The following is a 13343-nucleotide window of genomic DNA, read 5'->3' as shown; positions in this document are numbered from 1 at the left end:
CAACGGATAAATAAAGTGTCCGCATTACTGCAGATGCCGCAACGATCCGCCTGTCGATCTCATGATCCACTCTTCACTTACTCGTGAACTGTACCTAGAAATTCTGTCCAAAAAAGTTATGAACAGAATTGGTGACAAAGGGCAGCCCGAGCGGAGTCCAACCCTCGCTGAAAACGGGTCCGGCTTACTGTCGGCAATGTGGACCAAGTTCTGACACTGATCATAAAGGGAGCGGACCGCAATCAGACAGTCCGATACCCCATACTCTCTGAGCACTCCCCACAGAACTTCACCAGGGACATGGTCAAATGTCTTCTCCAAGTCCACAAAGCACATGTAGACTAGTTGGGCAAACTCCCATGCACCCTCAGGGATCCTGCTGGTCCACAGTTCCACGACCAGGATGACCCACACAAATCCGAGGTTCAACTATCCGTATCAGAATCCTCTCCAGTACACACAAATATACCTTACCGGGAAGGCTGAGGAGCGGGGAACCACCAATCGGTCAATTCAGAGGTACCTCCCCCGATGTCCACGCAATGTTGCAGAGTCTTGTCAACCAAGAAAAGACAGACCCACGTCATCCATAGCCTTGAGGAACTCCGGGCAGATCATATCCACCACCGGGGCTTTGCCACCGAGGAGCTTTTTAACTACCTCGGCAACCTCAGCCCCAGTAATAAAAGGGCCCACCACAATTTCCCCAGGCACTGTTTCCTCATATGAAGACTTGGAGGTGCGATTTAGGAGGTCTTCAAAGAATTCCCTCCACCAATCCACAACATTTTGAGTCGAGGTCAGCAGCACACCGTCCCCACTATACACTGTTTTGACAGTACACTGCTTGCCCCTACTGAGGCGCCGGATGGTGGTCAACAATCATTTTGAAACCATCTGAAAGTCATTTTTCATGGCATCCCCGAACCCCACTCATATCCAAGATTTTCCTCCGCGACTGCCGAAGTCGCACACCGCTTGTCCTGTCGGTACCTCTCCGCTGCCCCCGGAATCCCAGGAGCCAAAGGGACCCAATAGGACTCTTTCTTTAGTTACACGGCCTCCCAGCGGGTTCTGGGATTATCGCCACGACAGTCACCATTTACCTTGCGGCCACAGCTCTAATTGGCCGCCTTGACAATAGAGGTACGGAAAATGGTCCACTCGGACTCAATGTCCAGCGCCTCCCTCGTGACATGTTCAAAGTTCTTCCGGAGGTGGGAATTGAAACTCTCTCTGACGGCAGACTTTACCAGTGGGGAAAAAAATTATTAGAATAATGAGTGAATCTTTTGAACAGCTCTTTGCAAGGAAGGACTGGTCCCAGAGCTGTGTTGAAGAGTCCGACTATTACAAGCCAGAAATGATCCACCTTGCGCACCTGCTTAGGCTCCTTCCCCGCCCAAGCGAGGTGACGTTCCACGTTCCAAGAGCTAACTTCTATAGCCGAGGATCGGACCACCGACGGCCCTGCCTTTGGTTGCCGCCCAGCTCATATTCCACATGAGCTCTATGCCCCCTCTTATGAGTGGTGAGCCTTTTGGAGGGGGGACCTGCGTTGCCTCTTCGGGCTGTGCCTGGCCGGGCCCCATGGAGACACATGGTGCTTGCCATTGAGCCTGTCTACAGAGGGGGCCAAGTGGTGGCCCAAGTCCGGGTGAGAGAAATCTGGGTCCTTGAGTTTGCTTTGCATTGAGGTTTTCGAGCTGCTCTTTGTCTAGTCCCTTACCTAAGGCCTGTTTGTCTTGGGAGACCCTACCATGGGGCATAGAATCCCCTGGACAACATAGCTCCAAGGATCATTGGGACACGCAACCTCCTCTACCACGATAAGGTGGCAGCTCAGAAAGGAGAACAATACAAAAAAATACACAAAAATGGAAAATCATTTTACCTTGGGTCCTTGAATATTTGTGGCATTTGATCAACAGTTTGGAGAGGTAAACAAGCAAAGCGGTGTAAGTCAATCATCCATTTGGTTGTGTCCAGGTACTGCATTCTCCTTCACTGTAATAAAGGTCCCCTCTAGCATGTTTTTCCAAAAAAGTCCGGTCTTATCACAGTTAAAAACTTGCTAAGGTAGAAAGCCCTCTTTGCCGATAAAATCCTTGAAGCGGCATCATTGTCTGAGCATGCCGTACCAATGCTGTGAATGACGGCTCCTCTTTTCAAAACATTCCCAAACACCCACGGCTCGCCTTGAATTGTTCTTCCGTGCTGGGTTCGTTCACGTCAACATTTTAGTCTCCTTTTTATTCGTCGACAAAAATGTCACTTAATTTTGTCATCGTCTTAGTCACCGTGTATTTGTTTTCATTAGTTATCGTCCTATTTTTGTCAGGAGTAAATAGGTTGTTGACGATAACGAAGACAAACATTTTTAGTCACCGAAGTTGATTGATTGATTGAAGTATTTATTTCAAACCTGCACAATACAACAACACACTTTTTTTTTTTTTTTTTTTTACATTTTGGCAGAGACATTTATGCATGGCTTGAAAAGGGGTTGGATGAAGCAATTGCTTATAATATCCCAACCCCTCTCACTCACTCCCTATTTAACATAAACAATATAATACAAGAACAATACTATACAAACAAAAACAAGAAAAACTCCTATACACTAACAATACAGTAGTACCACTGTTACTATGGGACAAGACAAGACGAGACAAAACACACACACACACACACACACACACACACACACACACACACACACACACACACACACACACACACACACACTCACACAGGCCCAAACACTCTCTGACCATACACTTCTCTCCCATCGCTCTGTGCTGAAGGCATCACTCTCTTTCCTCCTCGTACTTCTTCAGTACTTCTTTTTTAAACAGTCTTTTAAATGTAATCATGTTAGAACAGGTTTTTAACTCTTCCCCTAAGTTGTTCCACAGACTGACTCCACGCACTGAAATGCACATTGATTTTAAAGTTGTTCTAAATATAGGCAAATGTAATTTTTTGTTTCCTCTTAGACTGTAGCCATGGTGAGCATCTCTATCCTGGAATAGGTTTTGTATATTGGATGGTAGAGAGTTTTGGGATGCCCTAAACATCATTTGAGCAGTTTTAAAGTTGATTACATCGTACAGTTTAAGTTGCTTTAACTCCATGAATAGTGGATTCGAACGATGTAAGTAGTGAACATTGGACACAATCCTAATGGCCTTTTTCTGCAGAGTGACTAAAGGCTGTAGATGAGATTTATAACAATTTCCCCAGACTTCAACACAATAGTTTAAATATGACATAATAAATGAATGATACAATAAAAGCAGAGCATTGGTGTTCAATAAATGACATGATCTCCTCATCATTCCAACACATTTAGCAACTTTTGTCCTTAGGTAATTTATATGAGGCTTCCATGATATATTTTCATCTATTACCACTCCTAAAAATGAATTTTGTTGGACATATTCTATTGGTGTATCATCAATAACAATCCTGATGGGTATTTCACTTTTGCGATTGCTAAAGAGCATGATTTTGGTCTTCTTTAAATTCAGAGACAATTTGTTGGTATTAAACCAAGTTTTTAACTTGATCATCTCCTCAGTTACAGAGGCCAGAAGTTGCTTCAGGTCGTCACCTGCACATGTAATGGTTGTGTCGTCAGCAAAGAGGATGAACTTCAGCAGTGTTGATACTTTACATATTTCATTGATATACATTATAAATAGTGTGGGTCCTAGTATCGAGCCCTGGGGGACTCCACAGGTTATGTTCATGAGTGTAGATTGATGTTGGTCGATCTGAACAATCTGCTGTCTCTCATTCAAGTAGCTCTTCAGCCATTTCCCTGCCACTCCCCTTATGCCATAGTTTTCCAGTTTATTTACCAAAATCTGGTGGTCAATGGTATCGAAAGCCTTTTGCAGATCAATAAAAATTCCTATAACAAATTTGTTTTTCTCGATACCATTAGTAATGTTCTCTATTAAATCACTTAAAGCTAATGAAGTTGACCTATTTTGTCGGAACCCATATTGACAATCATATAATAATTTGTGCTTTCCAATGAAGCCACGAAGTCTATTATCAAATAATTTTTCCAATATTTTTGACAACTGTGGCAGAAGAGAGACGGGCCGGTAATTTGTGAAGTGGTGTTTGTCTCCAGATTTGAAGATGGGGATGACTTTTGAGAGTTTCAATTGTGAAGGAAATTGTCCAAGTTGAAAAGATAAATTGCAGATGTATGTGAATGGTTTGATGATTTCTTCCGCTACGTTCCGGACGGTCCTCATGTCGAGGTCATAAATGTCACGTGATGTTTTGTTCTTGCTTTTCTGAATAACCTCTAAGACTTCCTTTTCGACAGTTGGAGTAAGGAACATCGAATAAAGATTTTTTTCAATAAGTTCCGTGGGCTGTTCATCATTAATTGGGATTTTTTTTTGCCAGCTCAGGCCCAATATTAACAAAAAACACGTTGAAGCCGTCAGCAATCATCTTCTTATCAATTATGATTTGGTCGTTCTCAACAAAAAACTCTGGATAACAAGGACTGTTTGAACCGTGCCCAATAATTGTATTTAATACCTTCCAAATTCCCTTTATATCATTTTTCTTTTGGATTAATAATTTGGTGGTGTATTCTTTCCTGCTTGCTCTTAATATGCTGGTTAATTTATTTTTATATGTTTTGTATTTTTGTTCTGTTTCTATGGTTTGATGCTTAAAAAAAGTCCTGTATAAATAATTTTTCTTTTTGCAAGCGTTCGCAAGCCCTTTGGTTATCCATGGAGTTTTTGTGGAGTTAGTTATAGTGCATTTTTTGATGGGGCAGTGTGTATCATAAAGTGAGAAAAAAATGTCATGAAATAAATTATAAGCTGCATTTATATCTGACGTTTGAACAGAATCCCAGTTTTGTTTCGCTAAATCATTCTTTAGTGCTGTTAATGATCTTTCTGTTGTGTCTCTACGATAATATTCACTATTTACAGGTTTGGATGTTTTGCAGTTAATATTGTACACCATGAACACTGGTAAATGATCACTGACATCACTAACTAACAAGCCTCCAGTTACAGTCTGATCTACAATGTTACAAAATATGTTGTCAATAAGTGTGGTGCTGTGTAATGTGATTCTTGTGGGTCGTGTGATCAGTGGGAATAAGCCCATGGAGAACATGGTGTCAATAAATTCTGCTGTGTGTTTGTGTTTATTAGGATTTAAAAGGTTGATATTAAAGTCACCACATACTATATATTTTTTGTTTCTCTTAAATAATTTTTCCATCCATTCATTAAATATTTTTAAGTCGGATCCTGGTGTCCTATAAACGCAGCTTACAATAATGTGTTTCCTATTTGAAAATGATAATTCCACAGTGACGCATTCGAAGAGTTCCTCAACAGCTAAACACATATCATTTACAATACTACAGCTGATATTTTTGTCCACATACAGAGCCACACCTCCTCCTCTCTTATTTTTACGGTTGGTGCAAAACATTTCATACCCATTTAATTCAAACTCATTACTTGTATTCTCATTCATCCATGTCTCTGAAATACCTATAATATTAAATGGAGATTTGAATTGATTCAAATAGTCCTGGATATCATCAAAATGAGAGTATAGACTCCTGCTATTAAAATGTACTAGAGATATGTTTTTATCTTGCATAAATGTTTTATCAAATGTGACGTCAGTATAATATAAACAATCATTGTTGGTGTTTTGAGGAGCATTTCTATCTGGGTCCATTTCGCTCATAAATCTTTGTGATTTGTAGTTAATGTGGTCTGAGAAACTGATTGATTCCAAATTGTGGGAGTTTGTCAAATCTTCATTCTCCTCTATTTCAGAGGAGAATTCACTATCAGAACTATCCATATAGAGTTATTTCAGAAACATGAAAAGACGAAGAGGTTGTGTGATCATGGTCAGATAAATCATTCCTCTGTTCATGAAACATGAACAAGAGAAGAGGGCATATGGTCAAGGACTGTGGGCCACAGACACACAACACAAACATGCACACAACAACTGGACCACTCAAGCAAACACATAAACAATCTCTCATCCACACACACAGAAACATACACTCACACACTACAGGCAATAAAATAAACATGGTAAACAAAAAAAAACAAAAAGCTCCCCCCAAGAGCTTCTAAATATCCGATTGCAAAAGTAAAAAAAACTAAAGAAGTAATATTAACAAATATATATATATATACTATATATTTATGAGGCGTGGTAAGTATCACATATTTAATATGGAACAACTTCAAAATGCAAAAATAGTTTCCTAAATAATTCCCATTCATCACACCATTTTCGTAGTTAGGTTCGAATATCAAACAAAAAAAACAACAACAAAAAAAAAACTCTTATATATCTTCTATGTGTACAAAATAATATTGTGGTTTAGTAAAAAAAAAAAGCAAAACAGAAAAAAGAAAAACAGTCACGTGGCAACATGACGCGTCAACAACCCAGGAAGTAAACAGATCCATGCCTGTCTCCGGCACACAAGCACTGCGATGAAAAAGTCTCACTGAAGAAAAATCTAACAAAAAATAGTCTTACCAAGTGTCGTATGTCCATGTCTCTGTGTGAGTACCCCCAAGTTCAGTGGAGTTTACGAGGCTGCGGAGATGAACTTTTCAGCCTCTGCTGGATTGTCAAAAAAGTGTTGTTGGGAGCCTTTGGAGAGTTTGATAGTTGCTGGATAAATGAGAAAGGCTTCAAAACCAGCTTTTCGAGCGCTGTACATAGTGGAGTAGCAGGGTCGTCTCAGCTTGGCCGTCGCGTCACTGTAGTCCGGGACAAAGCGAACGGAGTTACCGGAGAGCTGAAGAGGAACTTTCCTAGCCTCCTTCAGGATGCGGTCCTGAAGGAGTTAACATGTCCAAGTTAACATGGGTTCCAAGATAATGAGTACCAAGACGATTCTGTCTTGCTTACAGTCAAGCATGTTTGGTGAGAAAGGGGAAGGTGATGGAATTCCATGCCAAAGGTAGTGCCAGATGTCAATGGTGCTCACTCTAAATATTCATATGTTTGGCCCATTTGGAACATGTTTACAGTGAAGTGAACTCAGTTGTGGTGCCAGCTATTCAGATAATAATGGCTGTGTGTGGACTGATTTTAGAGCTGTATGCTGATTACTAAGGTATTACCAAGTTTCGATAGATAGCTTGTATTTAAAATTACGCGGAGGTTGAGGTACAGTACCACTGTATTGAGAATGTAAAAAACTCACTTTTGTGAGATTCTGTTTGGTCTGAAAAATGTAGTAAGATAAAATGTTGATGGATGGCAATAGTGGAATTTCCAAAACCTAATTTCAACTTTTAACCTGCTGTTTAAAACACATTTAAAAGTAGTTGTTTTGAACTAACTTGGAACAAAAGTGCAGTGTGAAAGTAGTATGAGAAAACACATAAGCCTCTGTTGAAACTCTGCCCTGGCCACAGTACTATCACCAAAGGAATTTACAAAAAACAGAAGTAAAGTGTTGTTAGCGTTTCCATTGAAATTCCTCTTTTTTTTCATGAGATTGAATCTCTGGAGCAAAAGAATCTTGGACGGGCACAAGTTGGAACCTTTACTCATTGAATCTGACAACTGACTTATTCACCTTGCGCCAACGTGATACCAACCAATTACTGGCTCACAGGAGGGATCCACTTTGGATTGTTGTGATTCAATGTGAATATTCAAACATCAAATTCAATTAAATAGAGATCTTCACAATGTTTAAAGTAGGAAAAGACACCACAATCTTTGTGAAAATCCCGTCATCCCAATTTATCTAGGGTGACAAACTGGCTCACAAGAGAGCTTTTAACAGGCTCTAATTTAATTTGTTAGAAAGCCATTTGGGATGATCTTTGTTGCTGAACATGATATTTAAAATGTCTCACTCTGCAAAAAAGAAAAACATCTCCCTTTAACTGACTCATCTATCAAGTGCACCCTTTTAAATGTCACATTTGTTGTTGTTGCCAGATGTACGGGCATTAGAGATGAATTTTTTGAAAGGAGCCATTCCTTGCAAAGAGCTGTTGAGACTAATTTAAGTCTATACAAATATTACTCTATTAGTGGGAATATTTCTAAAATATTGATTGAATAATTAAATTTTTGTTGCGTTTTTAGTGTTAACATGCCATATTCCCATGCTTTGAGAGTAACATCACTATTTTGAATTTTCCCTCGCCAAAAAAAATTTGTAGCGCAGGAAATAAATACACAAGTATTCATTTTAGAATAAAATGTATGTATTTATCATATATAGTATAAATCAAAGTAGAACCAAAAATATGGTGTAATAAAAATACAAAAGTGTACTACCCTACCTGCTAGAGTATGATTCAACTAACCTTACGTATCAGGAAAAATGAACCAGAAAAGTCAATTAAAAAGAAAATCCCACTTTTGAATTGGGACTAATCATGATTAGTCACAGGTTATTATTTGCTAGCATGAATACAATGTGCTTAATAAAATACCCCAATATTTAGATACAAATGCATGTAGTCAGAATGTCTTTAAGGAACATTTTTTAAATGTTTTACTGAACTGCAAGTCATTGATTTGCTCAAAACTTGATGACAGTAAGTATAGTAAGAATTAAGTTCACATTTTGAAAGTATTTGCAATAATATTGCAAACTAGGTCCAGATGTACACTATATTATTAAGTAATGTAATAAAGACACACAAACGTTATATAGTGCACCATTTACTCTACCTTAGTTTAACCAACTAAGGTGCTTTGACGTGGTCTGGTTTGTACAACAGACAATGACCAGTTTGGCTAAATAGAAGTTTTTTACCAAAGTTTGGTTTGGTTACTACTAAATATAAACAGTTTTGCTAAATAAAGTGATCAATGGCATTCTTGTCCTCCTTAAAAAAGTCTCGACAAACGTTACAATAATTGAACAGTGCTGACGAGCATTGTTACCTATTGTGGCCGCTTGTCGTCACCTGTCAATCACAGAGTTGTGTTGCAAAATAATACAGAATAATTTGTTATGTGTTAATTTTGTTTACAGTTCAAATGTGATTTGATTTTGTGCGCGGCATAGATTTGCTGTGTGCAGATGACACAAGGGTAGTGCGATTTTGCGCATGCACACACCTTAGAGCAGGGGGGTCAAACTCGTTTTCATTGAGGGCCACATCGCAGTTATGGTTGCCCTCAGAGGGCCGCTTTTAACAATGAGTAATATATATATATATATATATATATATATATATATATATATATATATATATATATATATATATATATATGATCAACAAACACTTCCCAAAAGGCAACACCCTAAGAAAAGTATTCAACAAGAACAGCATTAAATTGAGCTACAGCTGTATGAACAATATACGACAAATTATTTCAAATCACAACAAAGCAATTGCAAAGGAGCCGTCTGCCGCCAGACAGAGAGACTCCAAAACCAACAAAGGCTGCAACTGTCGCAAGAAACCTGATTGCCCTCTCAACGGGGGGTGCTTACAAACATCAGTCGTTTACCAATCAAAGGTAACATGCAAGGACATTAACACATCCGACACATATGTAGGATTAACCGAGGGAGAGTTAAAACCAGATGGAACAATCACAAGGCTTCTTTCAGGAACCAAAGACTGCGGAATACTACAGAACTCAGCAAACACATTTGGGACCTCAAAGACAATAATGTTGAATATTCAATAACATGGCAAATTATTGCATGCAGCCCACCGTACAACAGTGGTAATAAAAGATGCAACCTATGCTTAAAAGAGAAACTGTTTATTATATACCGCCCAGACCTATCATCCCTCAACAAGCGCAGCGAAATTGTATCAGCATGCCGTCACAGACGGAAACACCTCCTAGGTAACACATGAGCCAATCACCACGCCCCTACGCCAGCCTGTACCTACCAACTCTGTGCCCTATATAAACCATGGTATGTGAATGCTTCTATTAAAATCTCCTGATGATTGAGGGAACCCCTCATGAAACAGTCCTGTAGAGATGAAGTAGTCTTGTGATTTTTTTCCCACACATACATTATATATATATATATATATATATATATATATATATATATATATATATACATATACACTGACAATATATATTTTTTACATAAGCTGCAAAAAAAATATCTCAATTTTATTTTAAAAACTGGCAGCTCAGTCACCAGAATTTTACAGTAAAAGCAGTGGATTGTTTATAGCATACAAACAAATGGAATAAAGGGAATGGAATGGAGAAACAATACCATTGTTTTTAGTGGTAAAATTCAAGCAACAGAGCTGCCAGTTTTTTGTTTTTTTTGAAAATCTTGTTGTTTTAATGGGGTTTTTTTGTTTTATTTTTTATGTTTTAGTGTTTTACTGTATATGGATAAAAACAGTACCAAAGTTGATATTACGTTAAAAAATTCAGTCGGCGGAATTTAACCGTAAATTATGTTGTCAATTTTACAGTCTACAATTTGATTGATAATTCGTTTTGAAATCATAAGTCAAGCAGATATTTAAGGACAGTCGTTATCTTTAGTTGAACAAAAAATATTTTTGGAATACATGATAACATGATATTTTGATTTTGATAATATTGAATTTTAAAATATATGCAATTGCATGCAGTACATGATTTTTAATGTCAAAAGAGAAAGAACAAATATATTTAGTAAGAAAAGATGAAGCATTTTATTAACACATATTATTTCCAGGCTTTCGCGGGCCACATCAAATAATGTGGCGGGCCAGATTTGGCCCCCGGGCCTTGAGTTTGACACTTGTGCCTAAGCAGTAATGCTGCATTGAATCGGTTCTCATTGTTCACTTAAATACTTGATTTGTTTGCGGACGTCACACCTCTAGCGTTTATACACACAAGACATACCTGAGCTCTCCTGGAACGTGGCGAAGAAGCCATCGAAGTTCTTGTAGCCGTCCGACTCAAAAAGAATGTGTAGACTGTTTCCAGAACTCTGAATGGGAGCAGGTCTGTTGTTGCCACATAACCGAGCCACGACACGAGAGTTGATGCTGTCGCCATCTCTGACCTCCACGTAGTCATAGCGACATGTGGGATGTGCTTCCAAACTCAGCATCATAAACCTGTAGGCATGAACATACAGGGAAAACAAACACAACTCAAACACCTTAGCAACTGCAAAGATTACGATCTATTGTCGTTTGGGAGCACCTGTGTAATCTGGCAGTGCTCCACCAGCTGCCAGCGCAGTTCTGACGCTTCAGAACACTCAGAAAGGAAACGGGCAACAAACAGCAATGAATGACGGTAATTACTCCAACAGCTGCGGAGGGTGACTGGCACTGCTAAATTACGGTTTGCTGCTGTGATTCACTTTCTACATGACGCTAAAATTAAATACTTAAATGCATTATATTTGACTTGACTGTTCTCTTCTGTCATCAACTCTCTTGTCAGTTGATGCCATGCAGGAACAGTTGTGGCGCAGTGGCTTCGGAAAGCTTTCAGAACTTTATCACCCTAAAAATGACAACAATATGTATGACGAACACTCCTTGCGTGCCTATTAAACAGGAAGAATGCACTCATAAATACAACTCCAGTTGTTTGATTGACGATAATGACCGCTGATAAACGAGCATCACGGCTCCAGTCTGGATAAAGTTCTTAATTACATCTGATCAGTGGCTGTTAAATGACGATAAAACTTGGACAGTAAATTCCGGACACATTTTGTAGCCAGTACTTTGGCTTTAACCCACTGAATATGCAAAGGATGTTGTCTGATGCGAGTAAGCTGCACTCCATTCAAACCTCATCCAGAGAAATATATACTAAACATGTTTAGAATTCAGTGACGTGCAATAAGGGGAGGCAGGTGAGGCGGGGCCTCACGTGCCATCATGGAAAGAAAAAAAATGTAAAAAGAAAAAAAATTAATTACATTTTTATATCTATCCAGTGATTATACTATAAAGTTATTTTCCATTTAACTTCACCAGTTTTAGATTATTTTTATTCAAAATCGCTGAATTTTCACATTTGCCGTTCAAATACTGAGAAGAGACTTGCGGTGAGTCACCAGCCAGTTGAGCCTCGCCATGGATTGCGCAATGACTCGGCTAACTGCTGGCCTGCTGTGCAGTGAGACCGTATTGTCATATGAATTATATTATACATTTCCATAGTTTAGTTAGCTGAGATATATAATGTACAGTGTATTTTGTCAACAACTGTATGTGTGTAACGTATTTCTTGTGCTGAGCAATCATAAAACGGCTGCGGAGATGCACTGGGTGAGGTTCGCAGTAATCCCGCCTCCTGGTGGTAGAGGGCGCTAGTGAATCCCAGTGACCATTTTTGCGACTACTCGGCTGCAGAATAAGTGACAACAAACAGCAACAGTTAGCGATCGTTTATTTTTTGTCTCTCGTCTGGACTTTTAACATGGAGGATTACATATCTAAAATAAAACAGTTTTTTAAACTGGACTTTCAATCGAAGAAAGATAAGGAAGACTTCTGTAAACAAGTTATCGATGCTTTTGTTCAGAAGGAGTGGCGCATGGACTTCATTTATAAGTAAAGGTAAGACCATAATAACGTTTTTTTTAAATGTGCTTTTTTGTGTGCTACAGTTTGTATGTGTAAAGTTAAAGTTTAGTTAAAGTACCAATGATTGTCACACACACTAGGTGTGGTGAAATTTGTCCTCTGCATTTGACCCATCCCCTTGCTCACCCCCTGGGAGGTGAGGGGAGCAGTGGGCAGCAGCGGCGCCGCGCCCGGGAATCATTTTTGGTGATTTAACCCCCAATTCCAACCCTTGATGCTGAGTGCCAAGCAGGGAAGAATGCTGGTATGAGCTTTTAAACATAACCCAATAACTGCTGCCAATCAAATGGTGAATAAGATACTCTTTAGGGTTCATATGTTGTAAATCTGACTGTGATGAAGTCAGTGCCTCACCAGCCATGAACCTCACCGCACGTCACTGTTAGAATTCATTGATACTATCTTTTCAGGAGTAGCATCCTTTCATTTAGTTCTGGTAGGTTCCGTGCCACAGAAAAAATAAATAAAATACACTTATGTATTAGTTATCTCGCATGGCCTTTGAAATCGCCGCAAGCCTCATTTAACAACGTAAAGGTCAACATTGAAGTTGCAACACATTGTTAAAAGTGTTCAGAATCAAACCATTCCTCAATTAACATGTAATCCCTCAAAGCCTGCGTAAATACTTGACTGTGAAAATATTTGGATGCGTCATGGAGAAAATGACTGACTCAGGAGGTTATCACTGAGCTGGAAAGTAATTATTGGAAAAAAAAAAAAAAAGTTTTCCTA

The 13343-nt window shown here is 39.0% G+C and overlaps 1 protein-coding gene across 1 annotated transcript in view; it reads right to left on the bottom strand.

The window, feature by feature from the left end:
- The window catches only part of pamr1b (peptidase domain containing associated with muscle regeneration 1b), an 80658-nt gene that overhangs the window by 30031 nt on the left and 37284 nt on the right, over positions 1–13343 (bottom strand). The window contains exon 5 of the mRNA XM_061969970.1: positions 10900–11117. Coding sequence (XP_061825954.1) covers positions 10900–11117 — 218 coding nt within the window. The remainder of the gene's footprint in view (positions 1–10899; positions 11118–13343) is intronic.

This window comes from Nerophis lumbriciformis, linkage group LG10 (genome assembly GCF_033978685.3).
Source record: "Nerophis lumbriciformis linkage group LG10, RoL_Nlum_v2.1, whole genome shotgun sequence".
NCBI lineage: Eukaryota > Metazoa > Chordata > Actinopteri > Syngnathiformes > Syngnathidae > Nerophis > Nerophis lumbriciformis.
The sequence above is the reverse complement of the archived record's forward strand: the minus strand, read 5'-3'. Positions and strand labels throughout refer to the sequence as shown.